This window comes from Peromyscus eremicus, chromosome 3 (assembly GCF_949786415.1).
Source record: "Peromyscus eremicus chromosome 3, PerEre_H2_v1, whole genome shotgun sequence".
Taxonomy (NCBI): domain Eukaryota; kingdom Metazoa; phylum Chordata; class Mammalia; order Rodentia; family Cricetidae; genus Peromyscus; species Peromyscus eremicus.
This window is the reverse complement of record NC_081418.1, coordinates 141093122-141120578: the sequence shown is the minus strand read 5'-3', so window position 1 is coordinate 141120578 and position 27457 is coordinate 141093122. Positions and strand designations below refer to the sequence as shown.

Sequence of the window (27457 nt, the reverse complement as noted above, 5' to 3'; positions counted from 1 at the left end):
CATTCTAATCAGGATGAATTGAGACTTTATTCACACTTCTTCACAGATCACTTCCCTGCCTGCCATGACACCACCAGGAACCCCTCCAATAAATAACAAAAAAAGGCATAATTAGCAAAAGTGAAAGATTTCTTACATTAAGTAGAATACTTAGATATTTTCCCTGCTTGTATGCACAAACAAGAGACTAGATTATGAACTTTACACAGTACTTTAAACTTATTCTTGTAAAATTCAAGAAATAAGGAATAACAGAACATAGTCAAATAATTTTCTTTTTATCATAAGATTATATATATATATTTCTAAGTATCTAAGAAAAATATAAAAATACTGATACCAAGACAAAACATTAATATGATTTAAAATTAGTAAATAATATTCAGTAACCTTATTAATAAAATAATTAGTGATTTGTTTATAGGATAAAAGTAGAGATCCAAGTTACATTGTAACAAAAATTATACATACACATAAAATGCTTAGGTTGAAAATGTCAAAGAATATGGAAAACACAAAGGTAATGTTCCCCATAACTAATTTATAAATTTAGGTGAATTCACATTAAAATGTTAATGCCTTTTATTGAATATAATTTAATTGCTAATGGTTTGTAGGTCTTTAAGTTGCATTAAGTTTGGTATTGATACACAGGTAGAGAGAATAGACAAGTTACAATTACAACATCAGATATAGCAAGATATATTTTGCTGTCATACAGGTTGAAAATAATGTAAAAAATTTCAATGTATTTATTTATTGAGAATTTGGCTATGAGTACAATATTTTTATAATTTCTCCCCTCTCTTTCTTCCTTCCAACTCCTCCCATACTCCCTCCCACATTCTTTTCAATTTCATAGTCTTTTATTCCTTAATTATTATTGTTTTTGTTGAAGTTTCGTGTGTGTGTGTGTGTGTGTGTGTGTGTGTGTATTTATAAATGCACCCTACAGAGTCCATTTAGTTTTGCTTATAATTGTATGTGTTTAGTGCTGAACATTTGGGATTGGATAACCTATAAATGAGCTATTCCCAGGATTTCATTTATAAAAATTGCCATGGTCATGGTGTCTCTTCAAAGTAATGGAAACCTTAATTAAGACAGAAGCTAGTACCAGGGACTGGGGTATTGCTGTGATAGGCTGGACCATGTTTTTGTTTGGAAAAATTTGGACTTTGGTACTTTGGGTTATAAAAGTAGTAGAACACTTTAACACTGCTTAATGGGCCATACTAGTAGGAGCATGGAAGACAAAGGTGCTAAGAGTTATTTGACCTGTTGGGGGCTCGCTCAAGAGGTTTCAGAAGAGAAGAATTTTAAGATGTTGCCTAGAGTTGTTCTTGTGATATTTTGGTGAAAGAAGTGGCTGCCTTTTGTTCTTGTCTGAAGAGTGTACTTAAGGCTAAAGTGGAGAGTATTGGATTAATTCCATTGGCACAAGAAATGTTAAAACAACCTATTATAGACTGTCTCATGTGGTTATTAGTGGTAATTCTAATAAAAATTGATAATGAAAAGGAGCAAGCTGAGGAGGATAAATTACAAAATGTAAATTTTGAGGGAAAAAATAGATCACTAGGAAGTGGAATGGAGCTCAGTCCTGTTTTCAAGGGAATAAATTGAGTAAGAAATGTAATATAGGGAACAGTGGTCTCAGGGCAAGATCCCACGCAGCTACTTTTCCAACTTCTGAAAAGAAACTAAAGAAAACCTATGAGCCATGCGTGATGAGGTACACCTTTAATCCCAGCATTGGGAAGGCAGAGATTGACAAATCTCTGAGTTTGAGGCCATGGTCTACAAAGTAAGTTTCAGGACAGCCAAGCAGTCAAGAACAGAAAGCTGACACCCAAACAACATAAGGAGCCAACAAAGAAAGAGAATTACAGACCAGTTTCCCTCAAGAACATTGCTGGGAGCCATCAGTGTGGACAGGTCCTATCAGAGGATGTAAGAAGCTGGCAAGGGAAGGAGGTGAGCCAGGCCATGGTGGTGAGAATATTGCAGTCTGACTGACTAGTACCCAGAGTGCTCCTTTATTTATACAGAATTTAGTAAGCAAGAATAGATTCATGTTGTTCCAAAACATAGATCATATCATTTTTGGTTTTGGACATGTGTTTCACTTTCCCTTGCTCATCTTTTAGTCATCATTAATAAACTATCACAGAACAGAGTTATCATTTCTAATAATGTTCCCTCAAATTTTGACATCATCAATAAAGAGTTATCATTTTTACCCATTATCCCAAAACTTAATTTTTTTTGAGGCAAGTTTTCTCTGTGGAGTTTTGGTGCTTGTCCTGGATCTTGCTCTGTAGAACAGGCTGGCCTCAAACTCACAGAGATCCACCTGGCTCTGCCTCCTGAGTGCTGGGATTAAAAGTGTGTGCCACTGCTACCCCCAAAACTCAATTTTTAAAAATCTAGAGGCATGTGACAGCCTGTTCTCAGGCTAGTAGCTCTGGTTGCTTCAAGGATGCTAACCAAAAAAATCTTCAAGCCACCCCAGGCATATTGCCATGTACCAAGCAGTATATTATTAATTCTTAATGGTGAGAGTACCCAAGAAAAATCCTCAGGCCAAAGCTGCTGCAGTTATTATTTAAATTCTGGCATAATACAATGTTTATATTTTATATATTTATATAATTTGTTTATGTGTCTAATCCTGGCATTCTTTTGCTCCTTGGTCATAAAACTTCACAGTGACTCTGAATGTACTAACTTTTTAAAGAAAGGGACGTCCTGACATTTCATTTTCTTATCATCTTTCCATTCCATTTTTTGCTCATCCATATAAATTCTGTGTAGGGCAGAGGTAACTTCAACCAATATCACTATGTTGCTGTATATGACACATAATTGCCTCAGGGTTTAGTGGGAAAAGGCTTGCAATCTGATCTGTGGCCAACTTCTCTAGCCCACTGAATCTTGTTGACCTTTTCAAGTTGACTTTGTTTTGATTGTCTTGTTCCTGAGTAAGTACAGGGACAGATGTTTCAAGAATGTCTCATAGCCTCATAAAGAGACACTTGGCTTCTTTATGTGTGTCACAACCTCTAAGGCATAAGGAAGACCTTCAAGTAGGACATCTCCCTAAATCAGAAGAAGTAGTATGTTCAGAACTTTCCTAGGGAAGCTTAGAAACAATACTCCTGGGAGAAGACATAAATGATTCATAAGAATTTCCCCATCGATAAAATATCCCCAAATTGTACAAATATTAAAAGTCCCCAAAGTATGCAACAGGTAGAGATCAAAACCAAAGTTGGCATAGCAGTGATCATGTGACATGGCTTTGCTGGAATTTTGTCAAGCAACTGTGCTGGCCTTATGACTTTTGTCATTCCCATCAGATATGACTGTTCCAGAACATATATGAAAGTTCCTCAATAAAATACTTGCAAATTGAATCCAAGAATACATCAAAAGGATCATTTGCCATGATCAAGCAGGCTTTATCCCAGAGATTAAGGGATGGTTCAACATATGTAAATCAATAAATGTAATATACCATATAGAAAGGCTGAAAGACAAAAACACATGTTCATCTCATTAGATGAAGAAAAGGCCTTAGACACACTTTCATCATAAAAGTCCTGGAGAGATTAAGGATACCAGGGACACTGTTCAACATAATAAAAACTTACAGCAAGCCCATAGCCAATATCAACTGAAATCGATAGAAACTCAAAGTAATTCCACTCAAATAAAGAACAAGAAAATTTCTCCTCATACCTATTCAATATAGTACTTGAAGTCTTAGCTAGAGCAATAACACAACTGAAGGAGATCAATGAGAAACAAATAGGAAAGGAAGAAGTGACAGTATCTTTGTATGCAAAAGATATACATAAGTGACCCTAAAAATTTCATTGGGAAACTCCTATAGCTGATAAATACTTTCAGCAAAGTAGCTGGATACAAAATTAACTCACAAAATTAGTGTCCCTCCTGTATATAGAGGACAATAGACTAAGGAAGAAATTAAGGAAACAATACCTTTATAATAACTTCAAATAATATAAAATATCTTTTGTCATTCTAACTGTATAACTGTCAATGTGTATTGTCATTTTTAGCATTTTAATTTTTATCATTTAGCATTATGACATTTATAAAAACAATACTCTTTAGGCCAAGAGAACTCTGAAATAAAAGGCTTATGAAGCTTCTCCAGGTACTGGCCAGGGAGACAATGCTTGATCCAGGACAACTTCCTTTTGTTATCAGTAGCAGAACAGGGATGCAGGCCTTGTAGTTAATCATATATGTAGTTCATCCTTCATGATAGTTAAAGGACAGCATGTGAGGGCATGTTTTGTGCTGGATGCTGCTGTGCTTCATGCTCTGCCCTATTCAGTCCACTTTCCACACAGGTGTAACATGAAGGCATATTGTCTTAATTGGTGTCTCCTTTTCTTTCTTGGCTCTACACTATAGACAACCTGCAGAGACCTGGCAGATTACCATGCTTTTGAAGACCTGGAAGTTTGAGAAACTAAACACTTGAGAAAGATGTAATCCTAGGAAGCATTTTAATTTTTCATTTGAAAAATTAAATTTTACATTTGTAAATCAAGGACCCCAAAGCACAAAATTTATATTACCATGAGTCAAAAACTAAGTTGATGCTGCCTTTTAAGCAGTAAACATTCTTCAACATTTCTTTCTTTTTTTATTTCAGTTGTTTTTATTAATTTTTTATTTATTTTACATACCAACCACAGTTTCCCTTCCCTCATCTGTTTGTGGGGCCCCTAGCAGTCGACCTGGACCTGTCCCTACTTTATGAGTTGGCTTTTTGAAACCTATTCCCTATGGTGGGATACTTTGTTTAGCCTTGATGCAGGAGCAAGGAGCTTGGCCCTGCCTCAATTGGATATGCCATGCTTTATTGCAGATCATGGGAGACCTTACACTTTCTGAATGGAGAAGGAGGATGAGTAGATGGGGTAGGGGGTAGAAGGGAAGTGGGAAGAGGGAACTGAAGGTGTACTGTCATTTTAATTGTTCTGTGTAGCCATCTAAATAAATAATATAAATTTGACAGTTTTTATCATCTTTTATCAGAAAAGATAAGCATAGTACAACTAAACTACCTGTAAACGTAAGTTTTAAAAGTGTTTTAAAGTTGTCTCTAACATAAGTCAGTCTTACCATTATTAATGAGACAACAGGAAGCCTTCCACTTACAGAGATGAAAGGTACTCAAAAACGAATGCTTTTAATTCTGAGATGCTTCATTAGATAGTTGCATTAAGTTGTTTTCTCTCTGCTCTTAACAAATGTCTGAGAAGAGTCAGTGTGAGCAAAGAAGGTCCATTTTGTTTTAAGGTGTGAGAACTGGCACAATCATTTTAACTTAAGCCTGACAAATGTTCATGTTAATGCTTTGTGCACATAAGTCAATTTTTTATGAAAAGTTTTTCATCTGATGATCTAGTTGTTTTCTGCCCTACATTTGCCCATACAACTTTATACTGGCATTAATATGATGAAACAACATCTCAGTGTTATACTCAATTAAAGTACTAATTAGAGAACTGGCTTCGTGCTCTCTTACATTAAAGTAAATGGACACTGGTGTACATTTGAGAACTACATAGTAAAAAAAAATTCAAATAAGAAGCATGAGTAATTATAAATGATGATATCAAAATAAGTTAGACTCATGTATGAGGACTTCATAATTAATATTGGGTTTCATTTTTAATGTGATCAATTTAGCATAGAGTCTATATTTTTCTTGTTTTCCATCTAATATTTAGGTACATTTTCTACATTTAGAACATCTTAAATTATAAGGTATTATTTTCTTCACTATGCCTCACATGATTACAAACACATATTCTTACACATTTTAGATTTCCCATTTTAAAACTTGAAATATGCTAATAATTGACACAAGTTCCCACTGTCAGCTACTAAGAAGCTGTCTCACACCTCAATGGTCTGCACTGTTGTTCTTCAGAAACCTAAGGATTTCCTATGTTCAGCACCATTTTTATTGCAAGCATACTTCTTAAAACTCATGAAGTTTATAAAAAAGAGAAAAGTTTTAAATTACACATTCATGTCTATAATAATATCTTGTGAAATGAGTTCCATTTAGAATATTCAAAACAATCCACAAAATGTTTTAGGAATCTCCAGGATTCTTGTGGCAGTACCTCAGCCACAAGAGCACAAAGAGAAAGACCGGCTACAGCTTCCTGTCTCTCAGAATCAGCATGCATGAGTGGACAGAAGGAAAAGCTAGTATAGAAGCCTGTCCAAAATGAATGATTAGATTTTTATACAAAAATCCAAAGTTCCAAATTTGTGTCAGAATTGACAGAAGGAAAACAATGTACAGGAACAGAAAAACAACCACCATTTGCAGGGCCTTGATATGGGCTATGATGCTGACATCTCTGAATCCTTGGGCCTTGATCTGCATGTTCTTCCGATGTCTCCACAGGGAGAAGATGAGGATGAGGAAAGTGACCAGGGTCACAGTGAAAAGGATGAGAGTGAAGTTGGGAACTAAAAAGAGTTTGGAAAATTGTGGATGGTTCTTTACATTAGAAGTGTTTCTTTTAGATCTATCAATCCAGATATCAACATGTGTGTTCAAAATTATAATGTTTAAAAACAAGAGGGGCAGAGATATCAGCAAAGTCACTAAAATCATTTCTTTAACTCTCCACTTTAGGCAAAGAACAAGGGAGTTTGAAAGATTGGCTATCTTGAGAAAAGAAAAGATGCTGAGGCATGTGGCAAGTCAGGTGCTGAAATGATTGGTCACCGTCCAGGTGATGTAAATAATTCTCAGGACTTTTTCAGTCATCAATAAATCTGGGTAGAGCACTGACACAAACCAATTTAGCAATACCAACCAGAGTAAACCAATCCTGGAGATGGCCAGAGCAGTGAGGATTAGACTCAATGTAGAGATCTTCCTTCTCTTGACCCACTGCATGCAGTTCACCAGGGCTATGAATCCATTTCCTAAATTTCCCATTACAAATTCCACCATGAAAAAGGTTGCAAATATGCTCTGCAGAATATCCATTATCTGAAAGATAATGTCCCAAAACAGTTATTTTAATAAATTCATCTATAAAACTGTGTTTGGGAACTGGATATATGGCTCAGTTGCTAAAGTACTTGCCTGTCATTCATGAAGTCTAGGGTTTGATCTGAGGCCACAAAAACTGGGAAGGAGATAGCAGGTAAATCAGAATTTTAAGGTCATCTTCAACTACAAGCAAATTCAAGGTGACCCTGGGACATATGAGACACTACCTCAAAAAAACAAACAAGAAACCCTATGTTTATCTGATTCATGAAGATTCAATAAATTTACTTATGTTAAAAACTCACAAGGATGATTTAAAACTAGTAAACATGATTATTTGCTAAAGATTTCCTTGTTAGCATTCTCCATGAAACTCATGCACTTATTCTCATTGCCAAACTGTACTTCCTCCAAGCACACACAGTATGTGCTCTACAAGATTTCCTGAGTGGACTGAGGGTGGATGGGGATGAGAATATGAGTGATCATGTTAGGGGGAGTTTTAGGGAGAGAGTGATGAGGAAGAGTGCTGGGGAGTAGCATTTGGAGGTTGGATGGAAGCCTGCTGCAGGGGAATCTCCCAGTAGTCTACTGGGAAGACTTCAGCTTAGATTCCCAGTAATAAGTAGGTAAGTAGCCTGAATTGGCCTTCTCTTGTGACCAGATTGGTGCCTGGCCCAATTGTTATCAGAGAGGTGTCAGCCAGCAACTGATGGAGGCAGTTGCAGAGACCTACATTCAAGCATTAGGCAGAGTTTGGGAATCCTGCAGAGGAGGAGGATGAAGGAGTATAGGAGCCAGAGTGGTCAAGGACACCACTGGAAGGCTCACACAACCAACTAACCTGGGTAATAGGGGCTTGCAGAAACTGAATTGATGACCAGGGAGCCTGCATGGGACTGACCTAGCTACTCAGCATGTATGTTACAGTTGTGTAGCTTGATCCTTTTGTGGGAGTACTAACAGCAGAATCAGGGGCTGGCTGACTCTCACTGGCTTTTGGGTCCCTACTTCTCATACTGGGTCGCCTTTCCCAACCTTAATACAGGGGGAAGTGCTTAGTTTTACTGCATCTTGATATGCCATGTTTTATTGATACTCAATAAAGATATGTATGATCACAATTTGTTGTTTTTTGTTCTTCCCTTGTCTGTATATTTTAATTGAGTTCTGAGTGGTAATATTACAAAGTCTTAAAGAACATTGCAACTAGTAAGCATTAAATAACCTATACAGTATTTTCTAACCCATGAGGTTCTTTTTAATAATTCAAATTAGATCTATAAAGTCACTTGGCACATGTTACTCAATGCTCTTCTTATAACATCTCCTTTATATAACCATATTGCATAATTTCAGGTGAAACAATATGACTTTATAATTCTGAAATTTATTTCATATTTTTTATTACTGATGTATATGAGAGGTGCTGGGATTCATTATATATATGTATATAAATATATGTGTGTGTGCGTTTTCACATGAAACAAACATATATATATATATATATATAATAAACAAACACACATATCCTTATATCCCTTTATCTAAGAGGCATAGAAAAAGATCTTTTGGGACCATATTTAGAAATTACTCAGCTAATCACACCCTAGAAAAAGGATCAGGAAGCATAAATGACACACCACATTATTTCACTTCTGTTTAAAGTTATGTGATGTCTCTATTGCTGATCTTTGGAGGTGAGTTTCTGTCCTGATAATCAGGACCTCATTTGTCTTAGCACCAACACAAAGGCCTGTTCCAACTCCCTGTTTTCTGAGTTAGAGCTAATGAGTGCTCTAAAGGACAGAATAGTCAAGTTTCATGTTAAAGCAAGGGGGTAAGTACAGTGAGGAGCTTATTGGAACTCTACCCTTATGTAAACACACACAGAGAGACCATGGCCATTAATATCAGAAAGGCTACTATAGTTTTCTGGAGTCCTTGGGAAACTCACAATGAAGCTGCATCTTTCTAGGACATTTGCTTAATGAAAGAAATTAGATCATATGCTTTATGAAGATAACTCCATTGAGTGAAGTCATACTTGAAAAGATTACAATGTGCCTCCTTCTGGTTCTAATTAATAAATTCCCTAATGTTCTTATGTCTCTATTTTCTCAGTTGTGCTTGTTACTGCTTCATGATAAAAGCACACAGGCAAAAATGTTCCCAAGAGCATTACACACTGATCTATTTTATGTGAATCGAAATATGGTTGAAGATATTAGCTTCCATGATCAAAAACAAAAGAAAAAAAATGAGAAAGCTAAATATTATAACAAGCCAACAAGGTGGTAAAGTGCTTGAACACTGCTGGTGATTTTGATTAATTATTCTTTCTTGTCCATTATGTGTCTCATTTTCAGTCACAGTTGAATAGCAATGCACTTACTTTCCCAAAGGAAACTAACTGTGGCAATGGTCACTGCCAAGCGAATTCATCCCACTGAGATCTTTGGTCTTCTGACCCAAGCTGTATATCTCATGACTGCTTCAAAGACATGGAGAAGACTTCCTGGGAAAAACTCTTGACACTGAAGGGGTGTAGAGGATGTTCAGCCATGTCATCAGGGAAAATGGTAAGCACCATATTTTGGGGTGTAAGCCCTTACTTTCCTGACCTAAACTTCTACCAACATTTTTTTTTCTGTGTACACATTTAAGCCCATTTTCTTTTAAACTATGTGGCTAATATCAAGAAAGAGAGCCCTAAAATAAGATAAAAAATGAGTTCACATATTTCCTATATTTCATGATCTGGCCAAATCTGCAAACCTTGCTAGCAGGTATTGGAGTAGAACCTCAATTCTCATTTGCTAGCACGCAAATGAAGTCATATTCTCTTTCATAGTTTTGTGGACATTTATCTTCTCACACACTACATGATTTGGGTATTCAAGTACAGATGTCAGCTAGTAAAATTTTAATCCCTAGTAATGGAACCATGTAGGAAATATTTAAATTGACAGATGGAAGATGGAAGTTGGTTATTTTGAGATGATATACTTGAAAAAAATAATCCTGAAGTAACCTAGAACTATATACAAAAATATACCTGAACAAAAATTAGTTTACAAAAAATAATTTAAAGTCAATTCTGTATTTTTTCCTTTTATAAAGCTTCTCACTCTCTTGGGAACTTAACAAACCCTGAGTACTGAAAGTTAATACCTACAGCTTTGTTATTTGTAAGCCATAAACATAGACAGACACTCTCTCTTTCACCCATTTTGTTTGTCTCCTGGTGTAATGATAAGCAACATAAAACTAATGTGTAAGTATTAGTTTATTACATTATAAGTAATGTAATAGAAAGGAGTCATGGAAACCGGGTGACACTTACGGCTTCTTTATCCAGTGAGAGTTCTCACTCTGAGATTTATCAGGCACATCACTCATGCATTGCCCCCCCACACACAGGCTTCCTTCCTGACATAATACTTGCATGCTTGCTGTTTAATTCTATTTTCAGGAATTTTATAGATATTTCTGAACTCATTGTGAATTTCATTGTACTAGCATTGGACACAACATCTAAATTCAAACATTTGTCTTTAGAAACTGAATCTGTCTTCTCAACAACAAGATTTATGTTTCTATTTGTTTGGATCTTCATTTAATGACCTTTAATATAGTTTAATAATTCTGAAAAATAAATTCCCTAGGCTATCTATAATTTTCCCTGCTAATATGGCAAAGAGTACTTGAGTATTTTATGTTCTAAATAGTCATTGATAGTAAATAACTATATTTTAATGTTTTGACAATCTTGCTGGACATTCTCAGTATAATTTATAATCAACTAATCATTTTTGTGGCTGACATTTTATTACTAATTAGGCAAAATATTATGAACAAAAAAGTAAGTCTTATTATTATTAATTTTTCTGTTTATCACTCCCTATTTTGCTAGTATATATAGCTCTACCACAAAACTTTTCTTATTCTATATTTGCATGAAAGATTCTATAGTTCACCATTAAGCACAGTGTTTCTATATTTGTTTAGTGTCTTTATTGAGCATGTGTTGTATACCACTTATATTAGCACAGGAAAAGATTTAGCCAGACATTCAAAACCACTAAAAGTTTGAATTAACTAGAAAAAAATACACAGAAATTTGACAAGAAAACACTTAACATGATGAATTATTGGATATAACAAAGTGTTGAGAGCTAGACCAACCCAAAGCTTTCCCTGAGACACTGATGTATGGAGAAGGAACTCAGCCCCTTCTCTAACACCAAATACATGCTTGGCAGAGCCAGGAATGGCCTTGGGCCAGGGCCTTGGGGAGGCTGCAGCTTTGGATCCTGAGAACCTAACTCTTCTCACTCTGAGGGACTATGGTTAGTTACAAAGCTGCTTGTACTTGGCCTCTGCCACCCTTGAGGTACCCTGTGTTCCCCTTGTGCAACATTACTTGATTGGCTCCTGCTGACTTGTCCTATTATATAATAGGTGTTTGTCAACCTTGTCCCATTTTGACATTCTGGAAAAACTGTGTATGGGATGCTGTGACTTTTAATAAACTTGTTTGGCATAAGACATAGTTTGGACAAAGCTTCTTGACCCCAGCTTTCTTACATTCTTTATCTCATCATCTTCTGCCCTTCCTTCTTAGGACCCTGTCACTGAAGAGTGACCTGCTGGTCAAGGTCAATAGAGGGTAAAAAGTGAGGTGAGGATTAGAAAACAACCAAGACGACTACAGTATGAAGAAACAATAGACATTAAAAAAATAAGCAAACTTCATGCTTGAGTCTAAGAAAGGGTGTGAACAAAAAATCTACACATATACATGTGCCATATACCACACACACACACACACACACAAAAATCCCAATTTAAAAACAAGAGTCTTTCCAAAATCACATATCATGGCCCACCCAGCCAACCCACCCCAAATTACTAGAAATCCACAGTGTTGATCTGGTGGTAGATCCTCCTCTACATTAGAGTCAGATGCTCACAGACTGATTCCTTGACAGAGGTGAATAACATGTGTCGAGCTATTTGAGGAGCTGACATTTGAGTGCCACGATCCAACACATCCCAGGAACCTGAGTAAAGAAGCTTCCCACACTGCCCGCCAAGCACACTCTACCTGATAGTTTTATTGAAAAGAATCTATGTTTATATACTTATAATTTTTTTTACTATGTGTTATTATTGTATTTCAGGTATTTTCTGTACTCTTCATATGTGTGTATGTGTGCGTGTTTAATTTTAAGTAAAATACTTTGGTGTTATATTCTTAGTTCTCCCTTTTAGTTTTCTAAGTCGATTAGATTTTTCTTTAATTATTATAGTTGGTTCTCTTTATCAGTAGGTTCCTTATCTGTAAATTGAAACAGCTGTAAATAAAAATTAATCAGAGGAACTAATTTTGTTATAAGTGGGCATATTTGGAATTTTCCCATCATTGCTCTTTGAACATTGCAACATGATAACTACTAATGTTGCCATGACATTCAGCTGTATTTTCTGCCACATGTAGGAGATGATTTGAAATGTATGGGAAGATGTGCGTACAGGATGACAAGGCATAAAGTATCCAAGTGCACACCATGTTTATAAAATGGGAACATAAGATTGGCAATCAGATAGCCCATGCTAGCAATTCAATTATTTTTATTTTCTAATCATGGGACAATGAACAAGTTTTTAATTCTCTTCTAATTTCTTTTTCAGTATACACTAACATAGTGTCAACAGGAGAGTTTATGTAGAACAGTATGTACTGACTTGTAAATGAAGAAATTAAGTAATTATTTTTCTAATATTTTTACAGCCTGTTATTAATGAATTGTTATTCATTTCTCACTGTTTAATTTTAAAATTCTTCTCATTCATTTCTTAACCATTTATCACTTCATGGATCAACAGCATGAATGTCTACATTTTGCTGAAACTTTCATCAAACTGAGTAGTACTTTGATTATTGTTTGTTTTGTTTGCTTGTTTGTCTCAGGGCTGATTTTAATGTGGGTCTCCCAGAACCCTACAGATCTTGAAAAGTTTATATTCTCTCTCTCTCTCTCTCTCTCTCTCTCTCTCTCTCTCTCTCTCTCTCTCCCTCTCCCTCTCTCTCTCTCTCTCTCTCTCTCTCTCTCTCTCTCTCCCCCTCTCTCTCTCTCTCTCTCTCTGTCTCTCTCTCTCTCTGTCTCTCTCTCTCTCTCTCTCTCTGTGTGTGTGTGTGTGTGTGTATTTTTTATACATGTGCATATACAGGTAACATCACTTGTTGGCCAAGTGTGGATTTGGGGAAATTATTATTACTGTGGATGGGGAAAGAGAGAGGTGGAAAAAGGGGAACATAAGGAGGCAATATGACCAAGTGTCATATGCTTTGTTTATATGAAATCCAACATTTTATATAATGAATACACACAGATAAAAGAGAAAAATAATTGAAGTAAATTAAAGGCTATAAAAAGCAACTAGAAAAGGTAATATTCATCTTTGAAAATGTAAAAACTTCATAAACTCCACAGTAAAAGAACTTGGCTAAAATAGATTACTGGATGGAGTTTTAAGAAATGACTCAGAGATGGCTCAATTGATAATGCACTTAACACATAACTATGAGGACCCGAGTTCAGATCCCATTAATCTCTGGAAAAGCTGGATTGGGTAGCATGTGTCCTTATTATCTATACTCCAATGGTGAAATGGGAGGATGAGATAGAAGAAGCCTGTAGATTTAAGTTTCTTGGTCCCACCTGGTCCAGCCTGGGCAGCAGCTGGTTTTATAAAACAATCACTCAGAGGCTTAATATTAATTACACACTGTTAGGTCTATGGCTCAGGCCTATTTCTAGCTAGCTATCACATCTTAACCCATTTCTATTAATGTACGTATTGCCACATGTCTTGTGGCTTTACCTGTGTTCTGTTACATCTTGTTCCCCTGGCTGCTCACAGCATCTTCCCTAACCCACCTTTCTTCTCCCTGTATCTCTCTTAGATTTCCCAACTGACTATATCCTGTCCTGCCATAGGCCAAAACAACTTCTTTGTTAACCAACAGTAGCAACACATGTTCACAGTGTGCAGAAAGACCATTCCACAGCAAAAGCCCATAAAGTCATGACCTGGCAAACACAGTGGTGAAAAAAGAGACCCTGCTTTAAATAGGTAAAAGACAAAGACTGACACCCAAGGTTGCACTCTGCCTTCCACACATGAGCCATGGCATAAGTGCACCCACAATTACACAGATGGACACAAGTGGGCACATATTCACACAGAAAAATTTAAATATTAGTTCTTGTCTTTGAAAGACATTGTAAGGAAAGTGAAATGGTAAGCCACAAACTGAAAGAAAATATTTATAATTAAAAAGAAAGGTCATGGTTTTATACAGTAGTTAACTACATTAGCCTTTTTGGTTACTGTTCACATACTATCATTATTAGTAAAATTAAAAAAATAAAGATTTCCCTATTTCAATAACTGCTCTAGATATCCTTCATTCACCAAATAAGAACAGGTACATAGTTACAACCAAGTGATTACATTAAATGCCCAACTTAATGAGCAGTTTAAAATTGGTCACTAAGAGTCTAAAGTTAGGGGTTTGTAGTTAGCATCTAAGTGGGTAATTGTGTGTTTACTTTAAAAAAATTAATTCTTGATACTATTAAATGAGAATTAAATTTATTAAGTATTTCTGCAAAGAATTTCACAATGTCAATAATACATATTACACATAATAATAATAATGAATATTTAATGTTTTTATATAAAAGAAAATTGTATATATTCTTTGAAAAAATTTATAATTACTTTTATGATGCAAGAATCTGAAGGAAGGAATCAAGTGTCCTCAAACTACCTCCTCATACATTTCTTTATTATCTAGAACACATGACAATACGTTGTCTGAATGCCTTATGTAGTTGGGATATTCTGTCCTTTCAGCCTACATCCAAAGTGCCTCAGTATCAAAAGAGAAGTCTGCTTTAATTAGAGTTTCCTAGAATCAAGATTAATGAGTGAGTTGAAGGATACATGAGTCCAGTTATCATACAAATAATATGATCCAGTTCACTATGTTGTTTGTCAGCATCCATGCTATCAGAAGGGACAGAAAGTGAATGGCATAGAGCAGGAGGAAGAAGACATGATTTTCATGGCATTCCTGAGGGCCTTGGTACTGGGGTCTCTGTGTCCTCTGGAATTGAGCTGCATTTTCTGGAGATGTTTCCACAAAGAGAGGATTAACAGGAGAAAGGAGATCAAAGCCATGAAGATGGTGTTATAGATAACATAGTCATGTTGAATAAGATCAACTCTGAAACAGAGCAAATCTTTAGGATAGGACACCTTTTGGAATGATCTTTGTAACATGCTATTTACCTATGCTCCAGACTTCTCTGGATTTTAGTATGTGTCTCTTGTTTGATATTGTTCAAGTTGGTTATAGTTCCATCTTATCTAGGTCATTATCCCTCATTATTCCTGGACAATATTTGATAATCATTCTTATTGTATATAGTCTTGTATTAGGTTAGAACCTTCTTATTTAGACAAAAGGGGGAGATGTAGTGGGTAGCCGTTCCAGCTTTGACCTGGAAGTACTAACCCCTTTGAGGCTTCAGTAACTGTCACGCCTACAAGGTGGAGCCGAAAGAGGACCTCTGAAGATCCAGATCTAGATGGGGTGAGCTCTCTTAGTTCCTGGATCCTGGACGCTGGAGGTAGACGGAGCAGAGTTCTCCGGAGAACACTGCCGGACTGTGCTACACCTTTCCCAGACTCTGTAACCTATCCCTTCACTTGTAAGTTACCCCATAAAATAAACCTCCCTTTTAACTACATGGAGTTGCCTTAATATTTAAACCAATAGGTTATGTTCCACAACGTGGCACTGGGAATTGAACCTGGGTCCTCTGAAAGAGCAGCAAGCACTTTTAACTGCTGAACCTCTACTCCAGCCCCTGATGTATATAACCTTTGCTAGGGGTTCAGCCTTGTTCCTGCTGTGCAAGCTCTCCACCATGGAACTGCACTGCCATCACTCTCTGTGCACTCTTACAAGTTGTTGTGACGTCCTTTGCATATTTCTTATATCCCACTGCTTTTATCTATTGTGATACTTTTCATGGCTTGAAACTGATGTGGAGGCAACAAAAGGCACTGATAGATTCTGGGTTTAATCTCTCTCTTTGTTTTTATGCTACTATACATCATCATGTGTTCTAGAATGTTCTAGAAAAGTGTATGACTAGAGGTTTTCCACATTTGTAAAGTAGGATTTCTGAGTCTTGCACAAATTTAAAGGTGTTGTAACAAATAAATACTTTGTAACATTGACCATATTTGTACAGATCTTTTATTTTTATGTGAAATCTTTCATACACTTGTAAGTTTTTGAAATGACTTTCAGAGGAGATTTTTATCACAGAATTTCCTGCTAAAGTGACTCCTTTCATTTACTTTGAGTTACTGGAGAAACTTAATATTTTTCCACATTCTTGACTTCCACGAGATTCCATTCATTGTGAGTTGCTGGAATTGGGGGAGGGAATTTGGAGGGGGTTTCTGGAGGCCCACAAAGGTTTTCTAGTGATATCTGAGCTGGCTTTATCCAGCAGAGCTGCTTTAGAGAATTGTTTGACCATGTGCATGGTTTCTAGGTGATTGGAAGGATGTACACTTGGATGAACTAGGAGGAGGTCTTTTGCTCCACCCCTTGGCATTCCTATAAATAGCCCTTTAGAAGAGACAGGAGGGGCCAGTGGATAAGAATCCAGGCCCTCCTGAAGCTATCCTCTGTTTCTATCTGTTTCTCTCCCCTCTATCCTCCTATTTAAATCTCTTATCCCTCTCTCCTCAAGAGTACCCTGGGGTAAAATGTGGGAGCTGGTCTCCCAGCTGGCCTCCCACAGATGGCTCCAGGAACAGGGACCAGGGACTTGGCAAAAGGAGAGAGGGGGTTCTGTGAATATAAGGAGGCATGCCCGATAAGGAATTGAAAATTTAAGGTGATGGTATTTTATTTTCAGGAGTGAAAGTTAGGTGTTGAAATGCCGAAGTTGAAAAGTGAGGCTGCAGAGTATATTTCTATCTATCTAGGTTTTTTCTTTTTTTCTCTTTCTTAATTTCTATCAAAATTAAGAAAAAATACAAGGTAGAATATAGGAATATAGTCTTAGAAAAAATTTAGAATAAGAGTAGAATTAGGAATATTGGGTAAAGAGAAACTTGAGATAAGGTAGAATAAGATAAGCAGTAAGACAGAGGAATTATGTCCTTGATTTTCCAACTATGGGACTATGAATGCAAACTCTTAGGGAAGAATCAGAGAAAAATCTATCAAAGATGAGAAAAATGGACAAAAAAAAATTCCTGTGGAAGCTTTTGGCCTGCAGACACCTTAATTCTAAGTCCTGAGTGGCAGAAGAAAGAATTTTCTCTGAGGCAGATGTCAGTGAAATAAAACATTTCACTCTGCTTATGCTGCCACTGTATGAAAATATCATACCATCAGAATTAGTTTCTGTTTGACCATGAAGCCAAAGTGCAGAGAACAGAAGTCTTAGGAAAAATTTAGCAATCTCTCTCTCTTTAAAAAATTAAAAGCTTTTCAGACCTTTCCTTCTCAGATTTTTTTTTCTCTTTCTGTAAGGGCAAACATTCAACTCAACTGGAAATAACATCTATCAGTATGGGAAAATCTGTAATTGACCCAAAAAATACCCCCAAAAAACCTCTTGGAATATGGCAAATCCTCTTTGTTAGTCTTGTTTCTCCTTCAAGCCAGTAAAAACAGCAGCCACAATCCCCTGCGACCAGAGCCTATGCCTGAGAAAGTGCAGGAGGAAGACAGAGCAGGGGAAGCATCCCCCAAAGCAGAACCTTGGCAGAGGAGGTTTGAGACCCAGGGAGGGGCTGCTGGCGTGGAAGCAGTTAGCAGAGGAACTGAGCCTTGGCTAAGGCATCAAGGACTCTACATCTTGGGGGAGAGGACAAACATGGACAATCAGAAGATCTGTCCTGGGAAAAATCTTACTGAAAAAGCTTTATTTCAAGTACTTTCATCTTCTTTCACAGACTCAGTAAGGTTGGGGAGTGAAGCACCAAGATTTTGCTGCTGGCAATAACCACCTGTCTGAGTGCACACAGACAGGGGATTCCATTCCGGGGAGAGTGTCAAGTGAAAAGCTTAATCTTGACTTAAAAACCTCCCATAATAAAAGAGCAGAAACTTGATTTTGACCGTGTGGACAAAACTAGGAGACTAAAGGCACCATTGACTACAGCTGAGTTTTCTCCTGGACCCGGAAAGGCAACCTAGGAAATGTAGTTCAAAAGTAGCTTGGGAAATGTAGTGACGATATAGAGAAAGGGAGTTTGGGAAATGAAGTCTATAACAGAGATGCTAGTACTACACTGCCTGAAAACTATTTTTCCGGTGGTTTTTTGTTTGTTTGTTTGTTTATTTGTTTGTTTTTCAGCTCAAACTGCTATTTTTTTCACAAGCTTTGTTAGCTTGGCTCCAGGGAATGAGAAACAGGTAAAGAGCTTGACTGTCAGTAGGCAATTAAAATGCTAATACTTGTTTGTCAACAAGCCACTTAAAAATCCTTCGGAAAACAAGGGAAAGTAGTCTTTGCACTGGAAAATTGCTTTGGGTATGAAAAAAAAACTTAGAGAATTGAGTTGTGCTAAAAATGCAAGAGGGAAATATTGGCATCATTAAAAACACTCATTTAAACATGAAAATCAGCTTTAAAAAATAAGAAGTGGGAATTTTACCCTCAGCTAAGCTTAGAGCCACTGATAAATTAGGCTCTGACTTTAAACTCTTAAGAAAACTTTCAGATTGATGTGAAAGCTCACTATAAACTCTGAACTTTAGAAATGACTTGCATACTTCCTGTCTTGTTAATAGTTGATTTAAGAAATCTCTTCTAAAGGTTTGTAGAATAGTCCTATAGAGTTTCCTTTTGATTATAAAGTTGTAAAATAGTTCTATAAAGTTTGCTGTTGAATATAAGTATGTAAAAAGTATAAATACTGAATGTAAAAAGTGTAAATATTGAATATAAAAAGTGTAAATATTGAATATAAAAGTAAATATTGAATGTAAAAACTATAAATGTTGAAAGTAAAAAGTGTAAATGTTGAATGTAAATTTATAAAAAGTATACAGTGATGTTCATTCTAGAATTGTTTTTATTATTCTTTTACCTTCAGAGATATTTGAATACTTTTTATGATAGCTTAAAATATAATTTTATGATCTCAGTGGCCCCTAGAAAACTAAAGTGAAGGTGTCACAATTAGGGGAACTTTTCTGTCTTCTTCCTAAAAGTTTCAGCTCTTCTGTGTCTGTCTAGAAAGGGGTAGGCCTCCCACAAAGGGATAAATTTCCCACAATCAAGTTAGTTTGTAAAAGTGTCTTTATAATTAGCATGGGTTTTTGTTTACTTGAGGGGATATTTTGAAATGATTTGAAATGACTGTTTTCTCCTGGGAATCAAAATAGTCTCTTGAAAATCTTATTGAACATCTGTTAGGAGTTTTGATCCAGGAAAAGGGCTTGATGCAGCTAAGACTACTGTAGTCACCTTAGACCCATTTCAGAAAGGATATTCCATCTTTATTATCCTCTACTCCTTTACTAGGAGGTGTGGCAGGTATGGAGATCGCTGTGGATGTTTGCAAGCTCATAGTAGGGATCTGGGTCATAGCTGACTTAAGCTCTGTACCCCTTCTTGCCAGAGGATGGTAGCCAAAGATAGACAACTTTCTTGATAGCTTTCTGAATGTATGTATGTAAAATTAATCAAGAAGAATAACCTAAGACAGTCACAGTGTATCTGAGGGGCCCTGATAGGGGCCTATTTTTTATGTCAAGAAGGGGGAATTGAGGAGTCCCACAAAGCTTTTCTAGTGAGATCTGAGCTTGACTTACCCAGAAGAGCTGCATTAGAGGGTTGCTTGACCATGTGCATGATTTCTAGGTGATTGGAAGGGTCTACACTTGGCTGAACTAAGGAGAGGTCTTTTGCTGCACTCCTTGGTATTTCTACAAATAACCATTTAGAGGAGACTGGAGGGCCTGGTGGGTAAGGATCCAGGCCCTCCTGAGCCTATCCTGTGTTTCTATCTGTTTCTCTTACCTCTATCCTTCTATTTAAATCTCTTATCCCTCTATCCTCAAGAGTACCCTAGAGTAAAATGTGGGAGCCGGTCTCCCAGCTGGCCTCTCACTGGAGTATGAATTTTTTTTAAACTTCTGTCTTTTACATTCACTTCATTTGTTTTTCAGAGAATAAGAACTTCTATGGACTCAAAAAAAAAACTACTGTATTTCTATATTCATGGGTAAGAAAGAAAAAAAAAGAGAGAAAAGATTTGAGACTGGATACTAACATTATACTTACGGTAGGATTATGAGAAAACGTTTCTGAAGATTCCACTATCCCTCTTAAACTTACACATTGTTTTGTGAAATTTTCCATCAATAAGATGCTGTCGGCATATTGTTGCTTCAGAATGAGCTGAAGCCCTTAAGGAATTCCCAGATTTTCTTGAACTAAAACAAGTTTCAAGAAAAACTGTGTATCAGCTTACATCCTTCTGTGGCCAAAGGACTATTGGACAAACCACATAAGAAATAACACAATGCTTTAAGCAAAATGAGAATGTGAAGTCTTGTTATTGAAGTGTACAATATATTAATTTGATCAGTATTTTGTTCAGGTTTTACTGCATGTAGTGCTGAAACATGAAATTAGTAATAATTAATAAATTCTAGTAATTATAACTAAATACATAATAATTATAACATATGATAATATAAAATAATTATATTAATAAATAATTAATAAAACATTGAATTAATATTTGAATCTTTCCTTAACAGCAACCAAGAAAAATAGTACTTAACTGACTATAAACAAAATAAGAAGAGAGTAAACACTTATTAAACTGACATGTGATACTTACCACATATTTGAGAATTTTCTCACAACATAGTAAAATATTATACTTGGATGATATTAGCAGTACATTTGACTGCATTTATTTTTAATTGAGCAGAGAAAAAAAATGAATGCTTCATGATTATGAGAAATACAGATTCCAGAAGAGTCCATTTGGCTTTGGAAGAGCTTATTTCTTTCTCCAAATCAGACAGTGTTTTATTATCAGAGCTAAGTAACAACTTAACCAAATGAGTACAATCATATCTATAATGTGGCTAGCAATCCCATATTGAGAATTATTGGATTAAATTTAGATAAAGAACCAGCTATAAGTGACTGTAGACAATATCAAGGATAGTGAGTTGCCTGCTGGCACACAAAGCTAAAAGAAATCAAATGAACACAGTGCACTTCTTAAAGACTGACACTTCAGGGAAAAGAAAATGCCAGCAACATTAGTTCCTTCATATGCATTTATGTAAATTAAAATGAAGATCAGACCTGAAGAATCTCTGGTCAAGGATAGTGAATACCAGTAAGTTTTATTTACAATGGCCAATGATTGGAAACCATTCATAGGTCATCAGAAGGTAAATCAGAAGTATTTTTAATGTACTGTTTATTACAGTTGTAGAGTACCATCTCACAGTACCACCCAGGAAGAGTAACAACAAAATAATCTGAGAAAAATTTTATTTTGTTATGTTCACTATATGCTAATAGTGTTAATTTTAAAATGCTTGGTGTAAATTATGCATTTATGCAGATGCACAACATAATTAAATAAAAAGGCTATCGTTTTAAATTAATTATGTTAGCCTTTTTTTATTTTTTGAAAACAGCCAACAGGTTGAAAGCAACTGTGAAAAAACAAACATCCATCATAAATGTTGGAAGTAACATGTGGATATGGGTTTTTATTTATTTTTAATTCTTCTCTCATACAGTACATCCTGACTACAGTTTCCTCTTCCTCTACTCCTCCCAACATCACACACACACACACACACACACACACACACACACACACACACATCCCCTCTCTCCCACATCTCCCTTCTCCCCCACATCATCTCCACCTCTGTTGCTCTTCAGAAAAGAGCAGGCCTCCCAGGGATATAAGCTGAACACACTATAACAAGTTACAATAAGACGCATAAACCCTCATATCAGGTCTGGGTGAGGCAACCCAGTAGAAGGAAGAGTCCCAAGAGCAGGTAAATGGGTCAGAGATACCCCACTCCTACTACTAAAGAGTTCTACAAAAACACCAAACTAATAGCCATAACATATGTGCAGAGGACCTAGCAAAGACCCATGCAGGCTCCATGACTGCCAGGTTTGTAGTTTGCAGGGCTATTCTGGATCAATAGAGGTCAGTAAAGTAACCACTATCTTTGCAAACTCTAGGATAAGATTGACCAATCAAAAGTTTTCTCATACTTTCCCCATGATGTATTTAATGTGATTCATCAATAAATACAGAGCAAAACCATTGGTTAGAGACAGATACCAAATAAAGAGAGTTAGACAGAAGAAAATGAGAGAGAAGTAGAGAATTCAAATTTGCATTGCTCTTGGAGGAAGATTTTTAACTTTAATGCAGTACATCCATACTTTTTAATCTTTTTTTTTTTTTTTTTTTTTTTTTTTTTTTTTTTTTTTTGGTTTTTCGAGACAGGGTTTCTCTGTGTAGCTTTGCGCCTTTCCTGGAACTCACTTGGTAGCCCAGGCCGCCTGGCTCTGCCTCCCGAGTGCTGGGATTAAAGGCGTGCGCCACCACCGCCCGGCCTTTTTTTTTGTTTTTTTTTTTGTTTTTGTTTTTGTTTTTTGTTTTTTTTTAATCATTTTATACACTATAATTATCAGTAAAAGTAACAAATCAAACTTCTCTATTTCAGTTCTAAATAACTGCACTCAATGCCTTTAATTAAACTAAACACAGCTTTATGATTGTATTGTTTTATTATAATTACATCAAGTGTCTCCCCCAATGTGTAATGTAAAATTGGTCACTTATAGCCGAAAGTGTTCATGAATAGCATATAAATAAGTAATTATAGCTATTTCTAAACGGTAAGACTATCTATCAATGATTTCCTCAAAAAGGTTTCAAATTGTCTGTTGCTCAAATTTTGAAGGTCTTAATAAAAACCCTGAGCCAGATATTGGGGGAAATGCTGAAAGATCAGAGAGACAAAGGAGTCAGCCACTGCCATGTCTCACCTTGACAACCCCACAAATTCTCTGTTTGCCTCTGTGTCCTCAGCTGAAAGAACCTAAGCCAAAAGGCTTCAGCCAAAAGAACTAAGCCGAAAGGCCCGGTTCGTGTCTCCTCGGGCCTTCTGTGCCTTTCTCCACCCAGCCATGTTAGTGCTGGGATTAAAGGCATATGTGCTTCTCAAATACTGATAGCAAAGGCATGAGATCTCAAACGCTGGGATTAAAGGTGTGTGATTCCCAAGTACTGGGATTAAAGGTGTGTGCCACCACTGCCTGGCTGTTTCTTTCCTAGACTGAATCAATCTCATATAATCCAGGGTGGCTTTGAACTCACAGAGATTCAGACAAATCTCTGCCTACCGAGTGCTAGGATGAAAAGTGTGTGCTACCACTGCCTGGCCTCAATGTTTAATTTAGTGGCTTATTCTGTTCTCTGATCTTCAGGCAAATTTTATTAGATATACAATATATCACCACATTTCCCCTTTTTTGTCTTAAAATTATAAATAAAAAAACTATATACAATAGTGTATAAGATTGCAAGACATCAAAAGATAATCTTCAGTTGGTAATACAAGTTAGGATAAAAAGTGAATTAGATACAACATTTTGGATTCACCAAAATATGATAAATAATAGAGTATTTTCTCTTAATCTATCAAATGTTGATGGACTGGACATTGTTAATGTAATTCTTGACTGTGTATATTACATATACTTATTGCACCTATTGTATATAGTTTTTCTTATATTAGTTATAACTTTCTTTTATTATTTTAGAAGAAATGGGGAAATGTGATGATATGTTGTGTACCCTAATAAAATTTGCCTGAAGATCACAGAACAGAACAAGCCGCTAGATCAAACATAGAAGCCAGGCAGTGGTGGCACATACCTTTAATTCTAGCACTCTCGATGCAGAGATACATCATCTGGATCTCTGTGAGTTCAAAGTCACCCTGGATTACATGAGACTGATTTAGTCTATGAGAGAAAAAGAGTCAGGCAGTAGTGGCACTCACCTTTAATCCCAGTACTTGGAAGTCACACGCCTTTAATTTCAACACTTGAGATCTCATGCCTTTGCTACCAGTATTTGAAAAGTCACATGCCTTTAGTCCCAGCACTAGGAAAGAAGTAATATGGCTGGGTGGAGAAAGATATATAAGGCCTGAGGTGACACGAACTAAAGCCTTTTGGCTTAAGTCTTTTAGCTTGAGCCCTTTGGGCTGAGGAAGCTTTCTTTGGCTGAGAGCTGAGAAGCAAACAGAGGATTTGTGGAGTTGGCGAGATGAGATGTGGCAGTGGCTTGTTCCTTTGTCTCTCTGATCTTTCAGCATTTACCCCAATATCTGGCTCCAGGTTTTTTATTATAAGACCATTTAGGAATTTGTGCAACAATTGCTAATAATACAGATTTATTCATCATATAAATATTTAATGTTTTGAGTTAAGATGAATTATATATACACTTTGAAGAAAAGATGCAATTATGTTTATATGCAAGAAAAAAGGAATAAAATGCCCTTGAATTGTGGGCTGGAATAAAACTTTCTTCCTAAAGTTGCTTTAGTTAAGACATTTTGTTACAGCAACAGGAAGAGTAAGTAAAACAGGTAAATAAGCAAATTCTACTACTTTGAGTACAGCATATATACTATTACAGCCTATATACTTGCTAGATAGGGGCTATACGCTTTAAAATAAGATGTATTTCTAGCAACCAGAAGCAAGACTGCATAATGCAAATTTGTAAGCAGATACCTGTTTCCCAGTACTTCCATCAGACTGATTCAGTTTCCTCCCATTATCACTCACTCCTTTTTAGGGTATATTTGTCTCTAGGCATGGTGGTTATAGAGGAACTCTGTTCTGATTTGCATAAAATTCCAGTGACTGTTGGCCAATGATTTCACAAAAATGATGCAAATAGTTCTGTATCATTTCTTAGATAAATTTTATGGAAGAAGATCTTGCAAAATTTGAACTTGTTGAACTTATTTGAACTTGTTGAATTTTTTTTTTTAAGACAGAGTCCCTCTATGTAGTGTTTGTTGTTCTGAAAACCATCATGTAGTCCAGACTGGCCTTGAACTCAAAGAGATCTACCTTCCTCCCGAGAGCTGGGATTAAAGGCATTATGGGATTAAAGTAGCATACTATCACTTCTGCTTTGATTTAATTGAAATCAAGCATTAAAATAACTAACTATATTGTCTGAGCCTTAGTCAGTGATGTAGACTGACGAATAATACACTGTTTATGACAAAAGAAAAAAGTTCTTGAACTATTTCCTCATAGATTTGCTTGTTCTCTACAGCAAAGCATGTTGTTTGGATGCCTTAAGTAGTTAGAATATTCTGTCCTTTCAGCCTACATCCAAGATGCCTTAGTATCAAAAGAGAAGTCTGCTTTAATTTAGAGTTTCCTAGAATCAAGATTAATGAGTGAGTTGAAGGATACATGAGTCCAGTTATCATACAAATAATTTGAACCAGTTCACTGTGGTGTTTCTTAGCAACCCATGTTATCAAAAGGGACAGAAAATAAATAGCGTAGAGTAGGAGGAAAGAGATTATAATTTTCATGGCGTTCATGTGCGCCTTGGTACTGGGGTCTCTATGTCCTCTGGAATTGAGCTGCATCTTCTGGAGATGTTTCCACAAAGAGAGGATTAACAGGAGAAATGAGATCAAAGCCAATGAAAATGGTGTTACAGAGAACATAGTCACGTTGAATAAGATCACCTCTGAAAATAGTGTGAAATCTGTCTCCATGAAATTCACAGTTGTGTTTCCTCCATATTGGTTCCACCTCTCTTCAAAAGTGATGCTTGCTTGCATTAGATTTGCAAGCAAGAAGGCCAAGCTTCCCAGCAGCACCCCCACAATCAGTTGTTCAAGTCTCCATTTCAAGTAGAGAAAGATCCAACAGGAGAAGTTAGCTATTCTGAATAAATAAAAGATGCTGAGAGCTGTGGCGATCCAGAGACTGAAGTGGCTAGATAGTATCCAGCAGAACACAAGCATTTTTAATTCTTCTCTGGTGATAAATGAAATTGATTTGTGTTTAACCCAAATAAATACTGTTTCCCAGAGGAGACTAACTCTGGAAATTGCCAAGATAACGAGGATTTGATCAACTAGGGAAAGCTCTCTCTTGTTGATCCAGTCAATGCAGTTGTTCAGCACTATCAATCCATTGCTCAGATTCCCCAGAATGAACTCTGCAACTACTGCAGTGGTGGAGATGCTGTGGAGGACAGACTCCATGTTCAAACAGAGAAAACTCAAAGTCTAACAGTACTGGTTGTCATGTGCTGATTAAGTGCCTGGCTTATGGTCCATTGTGGAGCTAAATTCTTTCTCCTCTTTGTCCTGCTCCTTCTCCAACCTCTGATTAAGGCAAGACAATCATGTCCCATTTGACATTTAATTTGCACACATTCTTGTTGAATATTTTTCTGCAGTTCTCTGCTGAGTCCTAGCTAAAGTTTTTATATGTTTGCCATGGGCTGAAATATTCACCAGATGACTTAGAAACCAAGGACAGCTCACATTTGCTGATATGCAAATCAAGAAAGATTCTTTCCCACTCTTTTGCATCTCTGGCCCTTTTCAGATTTAGGAAATTTAGTTGTGCCAACTTGAGTTGTGAAGTACAAATGTTACAAAAGTCTGATTCAACAAATATGAAGTTAAAGGGTTTTGTGCTCAAGAGTCTTTTGAGCCACTGAAGACTTAAAACTCATGTGGTGACAGGTCTGTGTTTTTCCACAAAACTTCGATTTCCACTGGAGCTCAGGCCCCAGTTTTACCACACTGAGGGTGGAGGCTGGCTTTAAATAAAGAAAGAGGGGTTTATTTTAAATAGTCAATTTCTCTCTTTGCCTCATAAGAAAAGCAGAAAGCAGAATTCAAAAATACGGACTGAGGTAAGATGATTAATTTGAAATTCATGTTAGTAAAATATTTTAAATACTTTTTTAACCTTGACTAGTATAATAATATATCATTATTTCACCTGCTGCAAAAAATTTTCATTTAACAAAATTAGCAATTTATGAAATGAAAAGCTTTGCATTTTATTAATCACTCAAACTTTGTCAGGTGGTATACAGAACACTAAAATATTTACAATTAATTTTCAAATTTGATTTATAACTTAAAGTAGTTATATTGCCAGGGGAAAAAGTCCTTGATATTGATCATATATATCA

At 36.3% G+C, this 27457-nt stretch overlaps 1 protein-coding gene and 1 pseudogene across 1 annotated transcript; both read right to left on the bottom strand.

Moving 5' to 3' along the window:
* Nucleotides 1-6211: 6211 nt before the first annotated feature.
* On the bottom strand, nt 6212-7051 carry LOC131906540 (taste receptor type 2 member 125-like; annotated as a pseudogene).
* Nucleotides 7052-25286: 18235 nt separating this feature from the next.
* Nucleotides 25287-27050, bottom strand: LOC131906159 (taste receptor type 2 member 124-like). Its single transcript, XM_059256954.1, has one exon. The coding sequence runs from the start codon at nt 26508-26510 to the stop codon at nt 25581-25583; it is 930 nt and encodes a 309-aa protein (XP_059112937.1). The 5' UTR covers nt 26511-27050; the 3' UTR covers nt 25287-25580.
* Between the last annotated feature and the right edge of the window lie 407 nt (nt 27051-27457).

Coding starts and splice junctions, on each gene's coding strand:
- LOC131906159 (XM_059256954.1), bottom strand. CDS start 26,510: ATGGAGTCTGTCCTCCACAGCATCTCCACCACTGCAGTAGTTGCAGAG.